We start from the raw sequence: 23,787 nt of genomic DNA on the forward strand, positions 1-23,787 counted from the left end.
GAAAAATTTGGGCTTTGTCCAGTGTTTCTATCTAGTTTGACTGTGCTTCTGTATTATGTTGCCTTTAATTTTATTACACATGTCACTAATATACACATTTATACTGGAAAGTGGCACCCCTTATTTCACTTGCCTTGGCACTTTGTATTGAAACAAAATCTTTCATATTTGTTACTGCCCTTTGCATTAAAACTGATTTGTTACCTCTCTTGGCATGGAAAGTTTTATATCTCCATTTGCACTAAAATACATACAGTAGGTTTGTTACCTTTCCTTTGTATTGACTCGTACAGGTTTTGTTACTTTCCTTTGCTTCAAAAGTTTTTACCTCCCTTTGTGATAAAACATACAGTAGGTTTTGTTACCTCCCTTAGCACTGGAGGTCATTTGTTTTACCTCCCTTTGCATTGCAGTGTTTTTATCCTTCCCTTGTCATTGAAACACATACAGTAGTTTTTGTACCTCCATTTGCATTGAAACACATACCATAATTCTTTCTTTGTTACCTACCTTTGCATTGAAAGTTTATCTTCCTTTACATTGAAACAGTAGTTTTTGTTACTGTACTTTGCATTGAAACACATACAGCAGCCTTTGTTACCTCCCTGTGCATAGTAACAAACAAACATAGTTGTGAGGGTGAACTGCTTTAGCACTGGATTTTAAAGGGAGGATAATAAGTTTCCTGTGGTCAGTCTAGTTAGTTGGAGAACTGACCTGGTCTGATTATGGTGTTGGTGATTGTTGACAGTGGTATTGCCTAGATTAAGGAGATATTTATTTCTGCATTGTGTGTACTGAATATTTGGGGTAATACTATGTTGTGTAGTGATACCTTTATGTAATCTGTTATTGCATTGAAATAGTTGACCTCCCTTTGCATTGATACATACAGTAATTTTTACCACCCTTAGCATTAAAACAGTTTGATACCTTCCTTTGTATTGAAACATTCAGTAGCTTTTATTTCCCTTTGTAATGGAACAGTTTTTACAACCATTAATATTTGTTACTACCCTTTGCGATGAAACAAACAGCAATTTGTGTTACCACTTTTTCCATTCAAACAGTTTGCTACCTTCCTTTGTATTGAAACATAGTTCTCCGTTTGTATTGGAATTTTTTAAATCTGTTATTTATTTTATAAGGTTTCAGTGTTGGGTTTACATATTGGTACTGTGGGTTCTGGTATTTCCTTGAATTTGTGTCATCATTGTGATTATTGTTGGTCGGAGGTTATGACAGTTCTTGTACGCTATTATCAAGATTGACTTTGTAGACAGTTTATAAAGTACCTGTTACAGAGTCGAATTTTGGCTGAAGTTATGAAATTGTGATTTCGTTGAAGTCAATGTTAATCAAGCAACATTAGTTGCTTACTTTAAGTAATTACTTGGAATGATTATTTTCATACATATTTCTGATTACTTCTCATTCACATCAATCAACTCATTGTATCACATGAGTATGATGTATCACATCAGTGTAAAAATATCATTGTATTAAATTCATATTCTTTTTTAAACTATCTTACACATATTAGTTTATATACAACTGAGACTGTAATGTGTGTCTATTAAGCTGAAATTCGGATCTACTTTTATTATTTTTAATAAACACACAATGCAAAAACATGGACTTAATATTATCTATATTCTGGATTATCGCTTTTACTCTATCCCATTCTGTTTCTTTCATTCTCACACACATGACATTATTTCCTATTTTACTATTTAAACAGGGAAAAATATAGCTTCCACTTCTTGTATCAATCTAGTTTGACTATGCTTCTTTTTTATATTGCCTTTGATATTATTACGCATGTCACTAATGAACAGTTTTTACCACCATCAGTTTTTGTTTCCCTCCTTGGCATTGAATCACATACAGTATTTTGGTACTGTCCCTTGCATAGAAACATTGTTTTTACCTTCCCTTTGTATTGAAAATGCTGTAGTTCTCATTGCCTCACTTTACATTGAAATGCATACAGTTATGATATACATTGTTTATGCTGTCTGCAGTCTTTCTAAATTGACTTGTGTATTTTTACTACACAATTGTGGTCTCCTAATATTTTTCTTCAAGTTGGATGTATAGTGATCTCACACTTAGTTTTGTTGTGGAGTATATATGTAAACATGTACACCATCAAATAGCGCCACTTTTCTCTATAGGCGATGACTTCATTTGTGAAATTTTATTTTGTGTAGTTTTTTTTCCTTGTTGAATCATCATAATTTAGAGTGACATAATTTATAAGCTTTTATTTTGTGGTGCATTTATAGTGAGCTAAACTTTGTGTGGTCTTGAATTATTTATACTACTGGACAGCCTTAGCATATTTTTATGAAGTGAAGAAATTGTGATTTCATTGAAGTCAATGTTATCAAGAAACATAATATAAGGTGATTACTTTATTGATGTTATTTAAGTAGGTAATTACTTAGAATGAAATTATGACTTTGTCAGTCTCATGAATTTAGCTCTTATTATTTTCATAGTTATCTCTCTATTTTTCATTACTTATCATTCATATCATTCAACTCTACATCATTGTATGACTATCATTGTATAAATATCATTGCATTCAATTCATATTCTATTATAAATCATCATACACACAATATTAGTTTGATGTACAACTGAGTCTATTTGGTCTGTCTGTTACTCTGAACTTCTGGACTAGTATATTTATCAAGGAAAATGAAATGTTTTTTTGTTTTTTTAAATTCACACACATACTGTAATTAAGTCTGTGTCTTGCTTTATACATCAATCTTCCAAAACAAATTTGTCTTACTTATTGTTTCATGTACCAACTTCACTTTGCACATGACTAACTCAACAGTAATTCATATTCTATTATAAATATTAGTTTGATGTACAACCGAGTCTATTTGGTCTGTCTGTTACTCTGATTTTCTGGACTAGTATATTTATCAAGGAAAATGAAATGTTTTTTTGTTTTTTTAAATTCACACACATACTGTAATTAAGTCTGTGTCTTGCTTTATACATCAATCTTCCAAAACAAATTTGTCTTACTTATTGTTTCATGTACCAACTTCACTTTGCACATGACTAACTCAACAGTAATTCATATTCTATTATAAATATTAGTTTGATGTACAACCGAGTCTATTTGGTCTGTCTGTTACTCTGATTTTCTGGACTAGTATATTTATCAAGGAAAATGAAAAGTTTTTTTTGTGTACCATAGATTTTTTTTTTAAATGCCTATTTACTTTTTAGTAATATTACGCCTACATGGTAAGTTTTAACATTGCTTTAAGATATTAGTACCACACCATTACGACATTTCTCACAAAAATCATAATGAAATGAAATCAAAATACATTGCACAAAATCTGTATCTCTTTGTGGTGGGTGATACACGTTCATTTAAGTCTTTAATCGCATAGAAGTTAATTGTAATATAGTGTACATGAGGCTAACATTTATACACAAACAAATTCACTAGATGACTACTCTCCAGTCCACTAACTGGCCAGGTACTCTCTTTTGACCATGTGTCACGGTTGGCCACACATTCCATATAATGTCACAACACTCTACTTCTATTACTTTAACTCTTTTTACATTTCCTTTCCAGAAAAGTGTAAACTTTGATTTACTGCTTTGATTTTAGTTATGCCTAAACTTGTGATCTTGTATTGGTGAACTTGTATTTGCAAATAATTTCTTGTATGCAGAAGAAAATGGTTTTCTTCTTTATTACTATTCTTCCTAGTCACTAGGCATGTCATATATTATATACATTACTGTAAAGTGTTTGGGGTTAGTTGTTTACTATAGATAAATGGCTCGATGTACTAAGGGTATGATTCTTTGAGGTGCGTAATTTAATGCCTCAACTGTAGATCTTTACAAGCGTATAAGTATTATAAAGTACACTCAACAAAGGAGTATGGAATTATTTATTTACAGCAAACAATGTGTTACACATATAATATGGAATACATAATCATCAATAGTAGGAGTATCTAAATGTGCCCAAATTAAATACTACAGGGCGCCTAGACTACATGCAATAACAGATTACATAAAGGTATCACTACACAACATAGTATTACCCCAAATATTTAGTACACACAATGCAGAAATAAATTTCTCCTTAATCTAGGCAATACCACTGTCAACAGTCACCAACACCCTAATCAGACCAAGTCAGTTCTCCAACTAACTAGACTGACCACAGGAAACTTATTATCCTCCCTTGAAAATCCTGTGCTAAAGCAGTTCACCCTCACAACTCACAATCTCACATCTTACACACCCCCGCTCTTGACAATTACTTAAAAAAGTATGAAAATATGCTTTTAATTCACTTTGGGAACTCAATGTTTCCATAATCTTCCTTGACATTTTTTAAAAAACATTATGTTGACCACTTGGACATGTGTGCACCCTGTTTTAATTCATATTTTTAGGCTTTTTGTTATTCAGTCTAATTATCACAGATGGGGTTATGATTCTTGTTTCAATATGGTTTCACAGCAATACATTGTTGTGTACTTTCTAAATGACTTCAATTTTACTTAACCACACATGCACAGCAATCATAACTTTTATTTTATTTGCCTTGACATGGTACAAAATTGTTTTTGAGAGTCAAGAATTTTAAAAAAATTCTTTTAGCTTTCTAAACTTAACTAGGCTAATAAAGATGTGCAGCAGTGTGTATTACTTTCATATGTTGGTGGTTTTATTTTCCTTTTCAAGATCCCTTCATTATTTTTCAAAATAACACGGACAAACACACACACAGACACACAATTTCTCAATGTCTATGTTCTTGTTTTAGCCGGGATGTACATCTTGTTCCTATCTAGTTTTGCTGTACATCTGTTTAGTATTGACTGATTACGCTTGTCGCTGTATACAAATTTATACAGGAAAGTGGAATCCCTTATTTCACTTCATTTGGCCTTTTGCATTAGAACAAATACTGTAGTTTTTATGTTACTGCCGTTTGCATTAAAAAAAGTTGTCTTTGTCTTTTGGTATTGAAAGTTTTCTCTCTTGACATTGAAATATGTACAGTTTTTTGTTACCTTCCCTTTGTTTTGTTATCGTAGTTTTTGTTACCTCCCTTTACAATGAAACATACAGTATTTTTTTTAACCTCCCTTTGCATTGAAAGTTTTTATCTCCCTTTGCATTGAAGCATGCAGTAATTTATGTGACGACACTTTATATGAAAACAGTTGGATTCCTCCCTTTGCATTGACACAAATACAGTTTGTATGTTGCTACCCTTTGCATTGAAACAAATGCAGTTTGTATGTTGCTACCCTTTGCATTGAAACAAATACAGTTTGTATGTAACTACCCTTTGCATTGACACAAATACAGTTTGTATGTAACTACCCTTTGCGTTGAAACATAATCTATTTTGTTACCACTCTTTGCTTTATAACAGTTTTGATATCATCCGTTGTATTGTAAAGTGCAGTTTTTATCTCCCTTTGTATTGGAACATTCTACCTCCCTTTATATTGTGTACATATAGTATTTTTAGTACTACCCTTTGCACTGAAGCACAGTTCGTATGTTACCTTCCCTTGGATTAGTTCTTGTTCCCTCCCTTTACATTGTAATATGTGCAGTAGTTATGCTACCTTTCTTTACGTTACACTGTACATCATTGAAACACTTTGTTAGAACTCGAAAGAATACTTTTGTTTGTTTGCTTTCTAACTAGAGTATATGTTGCATCTTTACAGGACCATAATTCCCATTACATATATATATATATACATATGACTATCTAGTTTGATTTAAAATATAGTACCGTATATAGTTCAAACTTGTTTAATGTGAGATTGGGTTCTTTGTTCCTTTGACGAGTGATTGCTGTGAACTTGTGAAAATATGAAACTCTTGTATTACATCCTTTGTATTTAAATGGTGGAAATTTTATTTATTTAAAACAGTTATACCGTCCCTTTTTTAAGTACAAAATAAACTCAGTTTGTCAATTTTGTTGTATGCTTCTTTTGATCAACTAAAACTTGTACATACATAAATATACATATATAGCTTTAGTAAAAAATCTGTATTTCACGTGTATACACCACAGGTGTGACCTGCATTTGGTCTGCGGTCTAATACAAAATTATTTTGATGTCTGCCTAGTCTTTCTATATTGTCTTGTGTTGATGTATAGTTTGCTATTCTGTAGTAGTTTTACTACACTATTGGGGTCTTGTAATAGTTTTAAGTTGGATGTATATTGATGCGGCAGTTAGTTTTGTTGTGGAATATATATGTGTAAAAATGTACACAATGAAAAAGCAAGCATTCTTTTATAGGCGATTTGGGACATATTTTGTGTAGATTTTTATGTCGGCATCATCATAATTTACAGTGATGCAATTTATAAGCTTATTTGTGCGCTATCTTGGTCTTGCTAGACAAGCTAGAATTTTTATGGTCTTGAATGATTCTTGGTTTAATACTACTGGACAGCCTTAGCAAATTGCCTTGAAGTTATTCTTAGTAGGACTGTTGACCCTTTTTTTTGCTGCCTGACAATCCTTTCGTTTTTTTTTCCTCCCTGGCAAACTTTTGTCCACACTCACACTGCCCTTCGCTCAGAACTTTTGCCATACAACACACATTTGATTTGGGAATTGTCTAGTTTTGAAATGCTAAACCTGACATTTTTTGCTTTTTTTTTTTGAAATCGTTGCACATCATTTGCTTTGTTGACAACTGGGGTACCGGTATGTGTCATTAAACACAATGCATGGTTGAATCGAAAGCTTTTTATATCACTTCGTAATAAGAGATTTAAGATACTGTTGTAACACAACGATTACATACAATGAACACAAAAGAAAACACATTAACTTTGATGTTAAAAACATGACTCAAACTTTTGTACCTTCCCTTGTATGTCAATGCTAGTAATTATTTATAAGATCCGGCATCGGGTCAGTTTGTCCTTGTGATCATACACTAACGTTGTACAGTTTTATACAATCCTTTTCCTCTTAATCTATCTCTTTATCAACTTTATCATCTTTGTGATACAATTACAGCATCTGGTTGGGGTATTCTAAGTAATATCTTTACCATCTTTGAGTTTCCCTGTGAGAAAATTGTCTGCTCTTCTGTTTTGTTCAATACAATAGAGATATATTAATATAGTGATCTCTTCATTCTGTGGGTAAACATGCAGCTTTATGTTTAAACAAATGTTAAATAGTAGTCTTACGATACAATTGGTTATGTGTTCATTTAATCACTGAAAGGAATCATAAACATGTGTTCATATTTACAGCATATTTGTTTTTCTTACAAATGTTCTTCGTAAAGGGTTATTGTCCGGGGAAGGTATGGCCAGAGTGAATATTTTACTTCTTTACTTGGTATGAAAGAGTTGTATCCCTTTGTTTATATCCCCAGGTATGAATAAGCACATATACAAATGATGTTTTTAAATGTTAGTTTTTCCCTATTTAACTCAATGATTCTGGCAGTTACTGTTGGACATTAGTAGAGAGAGGGCTATATGACATATTGTATTTTGAGACATGTCGTAGTGTCCATACATAGATATATTCAGTGATAACTATTTGTATGGCCAGCGGCACATGTCTGGAGAATATTATTTTTATTGATTCTATTCTTTGTGCTCATTTAATCACTTGTCTGCTTATATTGGAAGTTTTTGTTGTTGTGTTGTAATAACATTATAGATGTAAGTGAATCAGTTCATGCTCAACTCCACACATCCACAAATGAATAACCCACTCTTACGTCAACGTGGTTCCTTATAATTGTTTATAAAATTGTGTGTAAATAATAGTATATATATATATATATATATTATAATACATATTGAATATAATGAAGTGTAGATTCACGGGATTACAATGACTAATCTTTTTATATTTAATCTATTTTTCAGCTTTTTAGATTTGACAAAATATTTTTGAATTATCTCTTACACCAGATACAAAGAAATAATGTACTTTTGGTCTTTGTTTCAGAATCTTCTGTAGAAAGAAATTATTATTGTGCATGTTGTTGTTTTTTTTTTTTTTGTGCATGCTATTAACCTTACTAATGCCGATGACAGAGAACTCGAGAAATAGTAAATGGATTGTTTGCATTGTCTGAAAGGCTAAGACTAGGATTGCATGTTTTGGTTGTGCGCTTTGAGTGAAATTAGAAGCACGTGTGACTCGCCGTTAGGTTTGGTTGTGAGCCTTGAGTGATTTTAGGAGCAAATGTGACTTGCCGAATGTGATTTCTACCGTTTGCAATCCATTGCGCAATGAAATTTCGCTATAGATCGACGCGGACAGCCTTGTTTTTACTAACTACTAACCCGGGGTGTATGGTAGTGAGATTGGTGAATGACAGCCATATTCTTTCAACTTAAGAATAGTCATTCACCTAAATGTCTCAACTACTTAACTCATGTATGGCTCCTCGGATGCCACATCCTGGGCAACAGTCTTGGCTGACTGGCTAAATACATGAGTGATTAATTTATGAGCTTAATACATTTTACAGGACAGTCCACCATGTTTTGTAAGAATAAAGCAGGAAATGACAATTTGTTACACAAGATGTATGTATGTCATAATCAATTTAAAATTCACTTAACACTTTGTAGTTGCAGATAAAAAATGTTCTATTAATTATTTTATTTTAGTTTCTGCATTAAATTACCTGAATTATGACTAGTAATGTTGTTTTTTTTTCTTTACTTTAAATTATTGTTACTCTTCAATTTTGATAATTTGAGGATTTGAATTTTAATTGTGGAAAGAAAAGTGAGAGAATCACAAGCAATGCACCATTCCTTCATAAAGAAAAACCTTTTTTCACTTTCATTTATCTTTGAGTATTTTGAAAAATAAATGTATTTCTTGTTAGGCCTAGATTGAGTGCTGTGTCAACCATGGTCATGCAATCTTTGATGGCAAGTAAACTGTCACTTTGAGACATTCTGTTTAACAACACTAATTCAATTAAATTATTTCTCGTAATTTATATTTGTGGTCTAGATTTTTTTTATGTATTCTACTAATAAGATGGTTATTGCAGTTTGAACCTCTTTGAAATAATTAAAAAAACATTCTTTATTTATTGTATTTTTTTAGCCTCAGATTATTTTTCATTGGCAATGAAGAATTGTGATTGGAAAGCTCTTTACTTCATGTATATTGGACAAGAATTTAAGAAATCTGTGCATGTGCTATCCATTGTTTTAAATATTTTATAATAAAAATTCAATTAAAAATGTGTTGATATATACTGTATTATATTATTAATGTATGATTACTGTTTCCTAAACTTGGTCCCGGGAAGGTACTAGGCTTTGTCCGGGAGGTGGGGTTGTCTACGAAAATCTGGTTTTTTAACTGTGAACATATAATATTTACATAAGATTTTTACCAGATTATTAAATTTTTACTACCTTTACTATTTTAACTGTGAATAGACCTTGTTTTTAATGATTTAACTGTATAGAAGTTAGCCCTTGTTATGTAAAGGGAGAGTGATCCTTAAAGAATTACGGGCACGACATGGCCTAAATTGTGCCGATGTGCCAAAACTCAAGTAAACTAGGTCTAGTACATTATAGTAGAGATACAAAAGATCATTTGTTCAGATAAATAACTTGTCCAGATAGTGTTTATATATTGAACAATTCATAATCCCAAAGAGGCATTTCTTAAACATGGCACCATTTTTATGACTAATTTATTGTTGACATTATTTTTTAAAGCATGAGATGATGCTAAAGTGGGTGTTGGTTTTATTTTGCCAGTTAGTTTCTTAGAAACATGTACAATTTAATCTTAATTCATAATGAAATGAAAATCATTTAAACTTTTACAGATCTCATTGTACTATATAAACATATTTTTTATCAGTTGTTAAATAGGTTACATTTATCATTTTATAACTGTAGATAAAACTAGTTTTAGAAACCACTAAAGTAGGTAATTTTTGTTTAAAATTATGTGTAACATTTCTTAAAATACAAATATTTTAACAACTGCTTGTCTTTAGTTAATGTGATTTTGTTTGAAAGATGTCAAGTGAAACTGTCAGGAACATAACTAATGGTTTCTATGAATAGAGAACTTTTTATTTACATAGGATATAATATAATATCAAATACATGAAAAGGTAAATAGTAATGGTAATCAGTTGTAGTAATCAATCAAAACCCACAATAATGTAAACTTGATTAGATGGCAGATGTTCAAAATCAAGAATCAAACTCATCAGCTGCTTCTAGTACCAGTTCCTCAAGTGTTGTCATCTTGTCTAGTCAGGGACTCAGGCCATAAAACAATATTGTAACAATTTACTATTTTTCTAAACTACCAAACATTCAATTTACTTACCCACTAAAAGTGGATAGATAAGAGTTAACAAAAATTAACCTTTATCAAACAGTAATTCAGTCAACAACATGGCATTCAATTACAGGTTTATTTGCCGTCTATTCAAAGTACACACTGGTCATTAAGTCAAAATAACGAAATTCAAATTGATTTAGACAATACTAAAAGTCGCATTCAATAGACTTTCAAACAGTATGAAGATACTGACATTACTACATTTGTACGCTGTCACTCAATAGACTTTCAAACAGTATGAAGATACACTGACATAACATTTGTAAGCTGTCATTCAATAGACTTTCAAACAGTATGACGATACTGACATAACTAAATTTGTACGCTGTCATTCAATAGACTTTCAAACAGTATGAAGATACTGACATAACTACATTTGTATGCTGTCATTCAATAGACTTGCAAACAGTATGAAGATACTGACATAACTACATTTGTACGCTGTCATTCAATAGACTTTCAAACAGTATGAAGAGACTGCATAACTACATTTGTATGCTGCTTTTTAATAACGGGATAAAACTTTCACACAAAGACTGCAAACAGTAATTTAAACTTGTGCATCCTGGCTTACCAAAGCTCTAAAACAGCTCCAGCTCCCACAAGTTACATTTGGATTATTTTTACTATAACTATGGTATCTGTGAAATTGACAGTGAAGGGGCAGATGTGTATTTCCTAGTTGTCTTTGTAATGTTTATGCTTGCCCTGGTTGTGGCAAAATATGTAGGTCACAGTGGGGGCTGCGTAGCCACGGGAAATACTGCTTTCCTCATTAATCTTTGGACTCAAAGACAAGCCTTCTTGTAATTGTCCTAATAGTTTGAGTCGAAGAATCTAAGACTTTAAGATCTTGAAGGCTACCATTCATCGGCCTGTCTTAACTATTGCTCAGTTTGGGAGGGACCAAAGCAGATGTAATTTGTGACATGTTTACTACCAGTGGTTCGTATCCCAAGACGTTGTATTAGAACCTTTAAAAAAATGGGTTTCCTGTTCAGGCAGAACTTAGCCGTGTGTATGATTGACACGTGGATTTGAGAATGACGTACTTATCTTATGCTAAGAAGAATCCTCTGTAACTTACAAGATACTAAACGTAACGTGATGCTAGTGATGGGAACTAAAAAGTTACTTTAAAAGTTAAACTAAAACTAGTTTTAAACTAAAAGTTTATCATCAATTTCAAAATCTATATATATAATTCTCTTCTCTTAGTTTGGACATCACGGTACGTAATGGAAAGATCACTCTTTTGTCTTTGAAAGTCGGACGGGTTAGAGTTACCGTATATAATTTATGAGGCGAAAAAAAATGAGGGGGGAGGGGGAGTGAACCATTGTGACCAAGTAGCCTACTCTGTATTCACCAGTCACAAAATAGCAGGGCCGGACTTAACCATTGTGGGGCCCTATGCAAAACGGATTTCGCAGGGCCAAGTTTGGGTAGGGATACGGATAATAAGTGAAAATTAAGTGCTTGTATTAGAAAATAAATTCGTCTTTGCATTTTATTCATTCTTTACTATGTACAGAATTACTTTACGAGCCTTGCGTAGCGAAGTCATACAGTCTATCATACAAATTCTATTTCCTACATAGATTACGCTCAATAGCAAGAATTACCAAATGTTTCAATCTATCTATGAGGATTGTTGACCTCAAATAATTCTTCTTTGGTTTGAGGGATGAGAAGCTTCTTTTACTAGATTCCACAATTACGGGTATTGCATAATGCCTTTTGTGTGTGTGTGTGTCGCGCGTAGGATTGGAGTTTTCCATATTGAATGACACCTCAAAAAGATAATTTTTGTTTACATATTTCAGGAGTTTCCAAAAGATTTTAATAATTTCCGGATATTTCCAGGACTTTTTCATATATTTTGTAATTTCGCGAGATTTCCAGGAGCTCCTGATAAATAGACAGGAGGCCGCGGTAAATCTGCTATTAGTTATAAAATGGTTTAATTTAATAATTGATAGGCCTACACCTAGAATTAGCGCGGGTCCTATGAAAGTGCGGGGCCCACTGCGGTCGTATATATAGGTTGCAATGCCCTAAGGCCGGCCCTGCAAAATAGCGGCGTATGCTACGCCGCCGGTCGACTAGTATAGTTAAACTACACTTAAGAAAATTAATTAAACTTTTAATAACTTTTTTTTGGGGAGAGGGGGGGGGGAGGGCGGGGTTGAAGTAGACCTATTTAGATATAATCATCCGACAGTATGCTGAAGGTAATAATATTTATCCATAATAAAATCAGTAATAAGGAAGTTGTTTCTTACAAAAACGTTAATAAAATAAAAAAAAAGATGCCTAAATAAATAAGTGCGCTTGTATTATTGCCTTGAATTAAAACCTTTAGAAAAGAATGGTAGGCCTACTCTCTTTTTTTTTTAATTATAATATTTTACTATATAACAGAAAAACTTACTTATACCGGTAAAGTTTAAAATCTCATTAAATAACAGATTTAGAGTTTCAAATTTACATCTAGTAACCAAAGAACAATATGACCTGTATAACTATTTTATAGTGTAAAATACATGCTTGACTAGCCATGCCTAAGTGCTATTTTCTTGTCTGACCACTAAAAATACAACTAACACTATTGCATAACTGTTAAACGCGCAAGGGGAAAAAAACAGGGTGGTCTTGTCATTATATGGACTTCATACTCAGTACACTATATAAGCCTACACGTGTAGCCTACGTCTATCGAGGTTGTTAAAATCAGTTGGATTCACCGTCTATTTACTTTCTGGGCAGGGAGGGTGTGTAACTATTTTAGTGTAAAGATATATCTACAAACATGCTTGACTAGCCACGCCAGTGTGTTATTTTCTTGTCTGACCACTCCACATTAAGCAAACACTATTGCATAACGCGTAATTGCCGTAATGAAAAAAAAAATGCAGGGTAGTCTTGTAGTATCATCGACTACACACGTACAGTACACTAGGCCTACAAGTGTACGTCTAGTTGACCAGGTTGTTAAAATCAGTTGGACACAGTCTATGTACTTTATGGTTAGAGAAAAAAAAAAAGTTCCCTTTTCAGATCTTGTGGTCTATAGGGCAGATGATGTAAAGCTCACCTGATTCTGTGGCCTACGGTTAACGAGGGTGTCATGTGGCCAGCACAACGACCAACCGCCTTTACTTTTCCCTAACTAATGTCAGGTACCCATTAGAGCTGGGTGGACTCAGAGGCGCGCCAAGGACCCCGAAATAAAAATCCCAGTCTTCACCAGGATTCGAACCCGGGACCCCAGGTTCAGAAGCCCAGCGCTTTACCGCTCAGCCTCCTTATGGTCAGTGAGGGTGTAGTTAACATTTTTTTTTTATTCTAGCGTTGGTTATCCTAATCATACACATACTTACTTAATTACTTATTATGCGTAATTCATTTAGATGGAGAACATGCCCCGCACACGATATGTGACGCTCTGTCACAACCTTACTAAGGGGCCGACTCCCATTTTGCATAGGATTTCTTTGATCGAGACCCGATTTCTATAACTGACTCCTAACATCCGTCTTAGCCATCTTTGTTGAGCCACATTATATATATATATATATATATATATATATATATATATATATATATATATATATATATATATATATATATATATATATATATATATATATATATATATATATATATATCATTTAGTGGAGAAGATGATTCAGCTCCAGAGGACATAACTCCAAGCTAATTATGACCTGAATGAGAAGTTCCAGTCAGTACTTTCGTGGGCGTTTTATGGGTGCCAGAAGTTTTATTTCCACACTTAAAAACTTTGCTGCTAAACCTTTACATTATTTGGGTACACATACATCTTTGAACAAGTATTTTTTTAAGGAAACTAAACAAGTGTTATCACAGGTCGATACTGACTGACTAGTTTGACCGCAGTCACAAGAATTACAATTACAGTTCTACAGTTCCGGAACATTACGCACGAGTGTAAACAATTAAATATTTCACATCAAGTACAATTTTAAATTTGTAGTGAAATGTTGTGATGTAAAATGACAATAGGATTTTTTTTTTTAAATCGTAAAATTGGTTTCAGAAATTGCAAACTTTTTTGTTTTAATTCCTCAACAGGGAGTGTGAAAAAAAAAAAGAACACTGAATGTTTAATACAGTGTAAATATGAATTAAAAGACATTATAGCCTACACAGCTAGTGTATCTTTCTAAGTTGTAGGTATAATATAGATGCGGCCCCCTTTCCTAAATTTTTTTTTAATGCGGTTCTCAATAGAAAAAGGTTGCCCACCACTGCTTTAGATCTCTAAGTCATAAAGCATATAATTTTGTTCAAAAGAAAAATAATTAAATATGTAGATATCCATGCATATTTTTTTTATTTTTATCAATATTTCGCTTTGCTTGGTGACGTAATAGATCATTATAGATCTAATCGTTAACCAGATATGTTTTGTAAATTAATTATTTGATAAGAAGAAAAAAAAGGATTCCATGACATTTTTTTTTTAATTTATTATGCCTATAGAACACTTAACTAAAGGAATATTAATTCTTTTTTTTTTTACAGAAATGTTTTTTTCTTCAGGATTTATAAATAAGAGATTGACTCTTTACAAAACAATTAGATAAATTAGATATTCATTATCAGTTTAACCGCATTGAATGCAAGATGCTGTAGATCAGCGGTTCTCAACCTTTTAAGCTCAGCGACCCCTTTATACGATTCCTCACTTTGCAGTGACCCCTCCCCCCTTACACACACACAGCAATAGAAGAGTAGACAATAACAATCCATATTTTCGATGGTCTTAGGCGACCCTTGGCAAATCGTCAATCAACCCCTAAAGGAGCCGTGACCCACAGGTTGAGAACCCCTGCTGTAGATCCACATGTCCGTGACCGACAAGCTTTCCAAAGTATAAATCATACAAATTAGTTAATAGCCATGACGATAGGAATAATTCTTGAGGAATAATTCTTGAACGATCTCTCTGTACATCAGTTTTAGAGACTATGAGAAGGCATTTGCTTGGTTTTCAAGGTTCCACGACAATTCGTTCAAGACCTTTTGTTCACCCGACAACTTGATCACAGACAGTTGGATCATGACAAATCGTTCACACAGCACGACAAATCACACGACAAATCGTTCACAGGATAGTAACATATTGTTAATATTATAAATTCTCATTGTGTGTTTAATTTGTTTCAATTAAAACTTTTGTAGCTATTATTTGCCAAAAGATAAAGATCAGGCCTAATCTGAGTTTGTTAATTTTTTATCGGGTGAACAATTTGTCCGTGAATGAAATGTCAGTAAACGAATTGTCATGTCTCTGTTTTTCACCAAGCATGTATGGTGATATTTAAATTTGAAGAATAAAAAAAATTATTGGAGACAAATTTGACATTTATATAGTTTATCACAAGCATACATTTTTTGGTATCTCTCAAAAATAAAAATGAAGTAAATCTTTTTTTTTAAATATTTGACATTGAAAAGATTATTCATTAGAATGAAACAAATGGAGTTTTTTTAAATACAGAGGTTTACTAAATCCCTTTTGACATATTTGACATTTGTATGTTTTTTCACCAGTATGAAGCACTTGGTGAGATTTCAGGTATGAAGAATGAATAAATCCTTTTTGAAACATTTGACATTTATATGGTTTTTCACCAGTAAAAACCACTTGGTGAATTTTAAGGCTTGAAGAATGAGTGAAGCTTTTTTGACATTTTTAACATTTATATGGTTTTTCACCAGTATGAACCACTTGATGAGATTTCAGGTATGAAGATTGAGTGAATCCCTATGAACCACTTGATGAGATTTCAGGTATGAAGATTGAGTGAATCCCTTTTGACATATTTGACATTTATATGGTTTTTCCCCAGTATGGACCATTTGGTGAGTTTTCAGGTGTGATGAATAAGTGAATTCTTTTTCACATATTTGACATTTATATGGTTTTTCACCAGTGTGAACCACTTGATGAGATTTCAGGTATGAAGATTGAGTGAATCCCTTTTGACATATTTGACATTTATATGGTTTTTCACCAGTATGGACCATTTGGTGAGTTTTCAGGTGTGCTGAATAAGTGAATTCTTTTTGACATATTTGACATTTATTTGTATTTTCACCAGTGTGAACCACTTGATGAGATTTTCGGCTTGAAGATTGAGTGAATCCTTTTTGACATATTTGACATTTATATGGTTTTTCACCAGTATGAACCACTTGGTGAATTTTTAGGGATGAAGATTGAGTGAATCCTTTTTGACATATTTGACATTCAAATGGCTTTTTAACAGTATGAAAAAGTTGGTGTATTTTCAATTCTGAAGGTCTTTTAAATCTCTTTTGACATATTTCACATTTAAACGGTTTATCACCAGTATGACTTAATTGGTGTTTTTTCAAAGAAGAAGATAAAGAAAATTCTTTGAGACATATTTGACATTGAAAAGGTTTTTCACCAGTGTGAACCACTTGGTGAATTTTTAGGGATGAGGATTGAGTGAATCCTTTTTGACATATTTGACATTCAAATGGCTTTTCAACAGTATGAAAAAGTTGGTGTATTTTCAATTCTGAAGGTCTTTTAAATCTCTTTTGACATATTTCACATTTAATCGGTTTATCACCAGTATGAGTTAATTGGTGTTTTTTCAAAGAAGAAGATAAAGAAAATTCTTTGAGACATATTTGACATTGAAAAGGTTTTTCACCAGTGTGAACCACTTGGTGAGTTTTTACAGATGAAGCATGGGAAAATCCTTTAAGACAAATTTGACATTTATATGGCTTTTCACCCAAATGAATAATTCGGTGTTGTTTTAAACGTGCGGGATTGGCGAATTCTTTGAGGCATGTCTGACACTTGTGCTTTTTTTCAGCTTTAGGACAAGATGTCTTTAATTCTTTTACTAAAACAGTTTCTTTTAATAGGTTTCCTTCAAATTGGTCTTGTGTGTCTTCAGTAAGCACATTTATCTCTGATAGCATTTCTTTTTCTTTCTTCATAACATTCACCTGTTTAAAAATAAATATGTACTTATATTCACAAATCTTGAATTTTCTGTGTAAGCCCCACTGACCCAATTTTCAGGTAATTAAAAACAAATTTCTCTTTTAACTCTTTCTCTCCGTAATTATTTTCCATGATCCAACAGAATTATTAATTTTACTCATTTGTAGTTCACTTCTGTTATGACTTAACTTTAATAACTTCGTAATCAGAAAATATTTTATTTGGTATAGAAATAAATGCAAATGCATGCTCTTTTAATAGAACACAAATTAATGTTTCTAAAACCAAAAAATAATGTAAAGTGGTATCCTCAATTAGGAGAGAAAGAGTTAATCAGTTATTGTCAAATATTCACTAAGTTTTAATAAAAATGTTTGGAATATGTATTACTGTAAACTGAATCACCACTGTTTATGGTTCTATTACATGTGCTCATGTTCTTTGAAGGTAAAAATCATGATGATGTTAAACTGATATTAAAGTCATTTTAATTTTCTTAAAAGGGAAATGTTTTGAACTAGGTAAAGATATACATAAAATTACATTTTTTTTTTAATTGCTAGCCCAGCAAAATATTGGGTTTAATGTGAGCTTTATAGTTCAACTTTCAAAAGCATAAGAACAGTGTGTGATGTTTGGCTGAGAAGCATGTGTATATTGTATGACTAACTATCAATGGGGGTCATGTTCAAAACCTGAAAGCAACACAGAAACATTCTGTGTTCATGCATTTTCATTCAAAATGTACAACTTTTATACTGAAATCTCTCCTAAAGTTTCTTATACCCAATAATATCTCTTTACCTGATTGACTGACATTTCTAAGCCATTGGTGTGAGCAGGTGATTTTACATTTGGCAAAATGATAGGTACAGGATATAGACTGTTGTTTGTCTGCATTGACACATGCACGAGTCTTGAAGCTAGGGACCATGGTTTTATTCTATCCTTCAAATTTTCTTTCTTTACAGTACTTTTCTATAACACAAAAAAAAAGTATTAATAAATAAAAAATTTATTAATCAACAATATAAGAACAAAAAATTAAACAATATTTCATTCTAAATGAATTCTCATATCAGAAAATGGAGAAAAGGTCTTTTATTTTATTAGAACTAAAAAAAAATGTCTATTAAAACATGTCTTTGAAACAATGGTATTAAAAAAATAATAATAATTACAATTATAGCAAAATGCCAATATACATTCATACCTGAAACACTTTCATTCAAACATTGACAACAGAAAGTTGGATTGTATTCTTTTACTGTCAATCCAAAGAGTTTGTGTGTTTTTGTGATCAACACTGGCATCCTGAATTGTTTCTGTGATTGTGAAATGCTAACTTCTATTATTTTAAAAAAAAATGTGTTGTTTTTTTATATAACAACTTTTATGCTAATAGATTATGGTCCAATATCTATTGTGGACCAGTAAAGTAAAGAAAATAACCCTTTCAGACCTTGTAATCTATAGAACAGATGATGTAAAGGTCATCTGTTTCTGTGGCCCACAGTTAATGAATGTTTCCTGTCCAGTGGATTGAGTAACCACATTAACTTTTCCCCCAACAAATGTCAATTACCCATTAGAGTTGGGTGGACTCAGAGGCATCCTCAAGATCCCAAACTTTGAAATCCCAGCATTAGAACCCTGGATCTCAGGCTCAGACACAAAGTTCTTTACCACTCAGCCATTATGCTTCCATCTGTTTATATGCTGGACAGTTAATGTGGCCAGCACAATGACCAACCAACTTTACTTTACCCAACATATGTCAGTTTTCACTGAGATTCAAACCTGAATCCCTCGGTTAGGAAGCAAAGTGCATTACCACTCAGCCATTATAACCCCTTGTGAACCAGTGGGAGAGGGGTATTTGGGAGAAGGTTTATTTTAGCATTCTTTAGAATTTTTTGCTGTACTAGGTTGTCTTCTTTGTTTACAAAAATATTTGATATAGTAGTCACGGATTTTAATAAGTAATGGAATACCTGATGTTCAAGTTTCACATTAGAGGTTTCAGCAAAGTTTTCTGATTGCTGTGTATTCAAGACTGATTCATTTTCATCTATCTTTTCACTTTTTATCTCTGACATTTTGAAGTCTTGTTCTTCACATGGTTGTGCTAACAAATCTGTCTCTTCAATTTCTTCCTTCACTTGTTTCAAGACATTGTTCAGATCAAGAGAATAATCAAGCTCAGCCTGAGGCATCATAGAAGGTTAATAAATCCGAGTTTCAGCTCAGTTAAAAATAATCCTGTAGTAAAAAAACAAACAAATTAAAATTAAATTAAATAATGGCTTTTATATAGCACTACTTTCATCCAATCTCAGTTGTGGACCAGTAGGGGGGGGGGGGTATCTAGTAGAAAGGTTTTTCTGTGCTGCCTTTAGGCGCTCAGTTAATACAACTCTACCCGAGTCGAGTGTCAAACCTCAAGCCCCCTTCATAGGTAGCCAAGCCAAACTAAGTTCAAGCGCACTTAGCCTCTCGACCACGCTTCCCAATTGCAAAAATTGTAACAAATTTGAAATTGTGGACATTGTTATGCAGATAGTAAACAGTGACAACATAGACTTAAAGTAAAAAAGTAAAGTTCCCCTTTCAGATCTTGTGATCTATGGGGGCAGATGATGTAAAGGTCATCTGTTTCTGTATCCCACAGTTAATGAGGATGTCATGTGGCCAGCATAACGACCAACTGCCTTTACTTTCCCCCAACTAATGTCAGGTACCCATTAGAGCTGGGTGGACTCAGAGGTGCCCAAATATCCTGAAGTTAAAAATCCCAGTCTTCACCAGGATTCAAACCCAGGACCTCGGTTCAGAAGCCAAGATCTTTACCGCTCAAACACTGCTCAGCCACTGTACCTCGCTTACAAATATAGACTTGGCCAACCAAAAAAATATAGTCTCATTCGTAGGAAGAGGTAAAGTCATCCTGGTAACAGGAAAAAACAACAACCTGACTTACATATTTGAAATTCTTTTTTCTTACATAAAAAGACAGCTAAATGGAAGGAAATTGGATCAGAATCATTGGAAAATGGACAAGCACATTATACAGCGTGCTAGTTTCATATTAAATATCAAAATATAGATGTTAACTAATGGCCACAATAACAGCGAGTTGTACGGATTCATGTAACCTCCAGAATAAATAAAGTACTCTAGATCTATTTATGCGAAAGTTTCTTATTTCTTTTACTTATATTAGTTATTATATAAATATTCTTAAACTTAACTCCGCCCCCGACCCCATAATGGGAGCTTAAACAGCTCTCCTCACAACCCAACCTGGATAGAATAAGGCTTAAGGGGATATTTTGTTTGTAGTTTGTTTTGGTAGGACACCAGTTTCTTATTTTTTATTATAAGCTCTGCCTAGGACACTACTATTTACTACTATGGTCCACTAGACTAGACTTTTAGAGTCCACTAGGAATAGTAGGCTACCATGAGGCCTAAATAAGAATATAATTAATATATATACATATATATATATATATATACATATATATATATATATATATATATATATATATATATATATATATATATATATATATATATATATATAACCAAGTACCCTGAGTACCGGTACCATTGTGGATTTAGCAACTAGATCTACATCTAGAAGGCCTAACTAGATTTTACTAGATCTAGATCTACTGTCGTACTGACTATAAGTATAAGAAGACTATCACTATGGTCACTATATTCACTAGTCAGTGAGTAGCCTATAGGCTATAGGAGTCTACTATACTATATACTCAGTATAATATAGTATAGACTATAGTAGGCCTATATAAATTAACTAGATCTATATTATAATATTATTATAATTATTAGATATATTATAGTATTTATAGAGTATATTATAGTTATAGTATATATATAACTCTTGATATAAGTCTACGCTAAGTAGACACTAACTTTCTAGTCTTAGAGACTAAGACTAAATTAGTAAGTCCAACTCTCCTAAGTAATTCTAACATAGAAACTACTTATAAATCAAGCTGTTTGTTGTTTAGTATAGTTCCATGGTTTACAGCGATACATATTAGGCAGAGTGCTCTCCGTTAATGGCGTTATCTATGATGCTGTCAGCTTAGGTGTTTTGAATTTTAAATTTACTTTTAAGTAATCTGCATTTTTTTTTATGCATTCGCTTAACCAGGATTTTTTTCCTCGGGGGTGGGAGTAGGGTGGGGGAGGGCGGGTTAAACAAATTTTCCATTTTAAAAAATCACACAGACACATTATACTGACCACTGGTCAACTGTACACTGAACTGTTTTAAAACAGCGTGGCATCACTTTTTATACACCCCACTTGACCCCACCCTAACCTACACAAAAAGCGGAAGTACAAATAATAAATTTGGCACTAGCCTATAAAAAATAGAATACATAAAAATATAGCTCTGGGAGCGCAAGTTCACAATTAGTTATTAAAAGCACTACAAACTGCGATGTTCTAGCGAACGCCGTTATGGACAGTATAGACTATAGAGGGGCCTCTTATGGTCCGACAGTTAGGCCTATACACATGTAATCTGTATGGGAGTCGAACGTATGCCAAAGGCAGTCTTTTTTTTTTTTTTTGGAGAGCTTAAAAGTGGTCGACGTAACAGAGACGCCCCACGGAAACGCTTAAAGACCAGCTTAGGCGCAACTTGCCCTGGCTGACGCAGAAGAGAGCACCTGGCATCATGCGGCCTCAAAACGAGACAGATGGAGGTCACCCACAAAGGCCGCGGGTTACACATTTGTGACAACAACAAAAAAATCGGCTACCGAGGACTGACGCAGACGGCGAAAAGAAAATCTTAATCGACCACCGACGGACAATGGTTATGCTTGCCCTGAATGGGACAAAATATATGTAGGACACAGCTGGGGCTGCGTAGCCACGGTAAATACTGCATTTCTCATTAATCTTCGGACTCGAAGACAAGCTTAATTATTATTTATTACAGACGCTACTTCACGTTCTACGCATTATAAGTGTCAATCTAGTCATGCATGTTAATCAATGACAAACTCTGCCAAGTTGTTGGTTTTCCTGGCTGATTCAGGCAACACATTCCATTCTCTAATGGCACTAGGAAAGAAGGGGCCTAGCACTTGTACGAATTTTTGCTAGCATATGGAATAAGAGATATATGCCTCTATCCTTGAGTCTTTTTGAGCATTTCATTAGGTTATGTTTTTCTATTTGTAAATTATGGTGTAGTGTAGTGTTTTGAGTATTATAGCTACTTTACTTTTTATAGTTCTGTCCCGAAGTGTCTCTTAAGTTTAATGAGTTTATAATGATGTTGCTCTAATGAAATTGGAATATTCTTTTGTTATAAATCTTACTGCTCTATTTTGTATTTGTTCTAGTTTCATTGTGTTCACTTGAGTTGAGGGATCCCAGAGGATGATATTCTTATATTGATCACCTTCGCAGTAGCCTACTTCATACAGTTGATTGAAACCTAGACATAGAGTAACAAATGGATTCGGCTAAAACCCTAAGTGTGATCTGGCCGGTCATTTCGGGATATTTCCAGGCGCGTGACCTTTACCCGAAATAATCCGATGTAGGCTGTTTGAAATTAAGTGTTTATTCTACTTTAGCCTGCCTCTTCAGTTTATCCTGGTCATGTCACCCATGTGGCTCTTTTTTAATAATTTGATAGCGGTTTTATTGTGAGTAGGCCTATTAGTTTTCGGCTCGTGCGAAGCAGAAAGATTAGGCGTCGTCATTTTGGCGCTAAATGCTTTAGACGCATGTTAATTTATTATGTTTTTATTTAAATGTTCATGGTTTGTATGTGTGTATGTACAAAATGTTTGTTACGTTTTGTGTATGTGTGTGTGTGTGTATGTGTGTTGTTTTAACAGTAGTTAATAATACATGAAACACTGAACCATAATTTGCAAATAGACAAAAACTTCATAAAATAATATAAAGATAGACGCACATTTCTTATTCCATATGCTAGGATACACCCTTAGCAGTGCTCTTTCTTCCCTATAAGTGCCATTAAACAATGGAATGGGTTGTCTGAATTAGCCAAGACCAACAACGACTTAGCAGATTTTACTGATTAATAGGCATGGACAAAATTGACACATGAAATGCGTAGGGCGTAATTATCTACTCGTTTGATGGACCGCCTATAAGATAAGGTTTGATAGGTTTGATAGAGCTTGCGTTTTTTTTCGCGAATACCGGTCGTAAGGTTGCGAATCTGTCAAAAACCGTTCTTAGTGAGGACCTAGAACGTAAAAGGATTATTATTACATTATTTGTAAACCATTTGTATAAGAA

The 23,787-nt window shown here is 33.2% G+C and overlaps 1 protein-coding gene across 4 annotated transcripts in view; it reads right to left on the minus strand.

Moving 5' to 3' along the window:
• Positions 1-21,820, minus strand: part of LOC106079386 (zinc finger protein 729-like) — a 43,734-nt gene extending 21,914 nt beyond the window's left edge. The window contains exons 1-3 of one of the 4 annotated variants that reach the window (XM_056040358.1): positions 19,452-19,590; positions 18,671-18,782; positions 18,262-18,435 (exon numbers count right to left, since the gene is read on the minus strand). In XM_056040358.1, the coding sequence (XP_055896333.1) occupies positions 18,262-18,435; positions 18,671-18,685 (189 nt within the window). In that variant the 5' untranslated portion in view covers positions 18,686-18,782; positions 19,452-19,590. Of the gene's footprint in view, positions 1-18,261; positions 18,436-18,670; positions 18,783-19,451; positions 19,720-21,399; positions 21,579-21,735 lie in introns of those variants that run through there. The other 3 variants (XM_056040352.1, XM_056040353.1, XM_056040351.1) reach the window with 3 other exon arrangements.
• Positions 21,821-23,787: the final 1,967 nt, after the last annotated feature.

Source organism: Biomphalaria glabrata, chromosome 9, assembly GCF_947242115.1.
Source record: "Biomphalaria glabrata chromosome 9, xgBioGlab47.1, whole genome shotgun sequence".
NCBI classification, from domain to species: domain Eukaryota; kingdom Metazoa; phylum Mollusca; class Gastropoda; family Planorbidae; genus Biomphalaria; species Biomphalaria glabrata.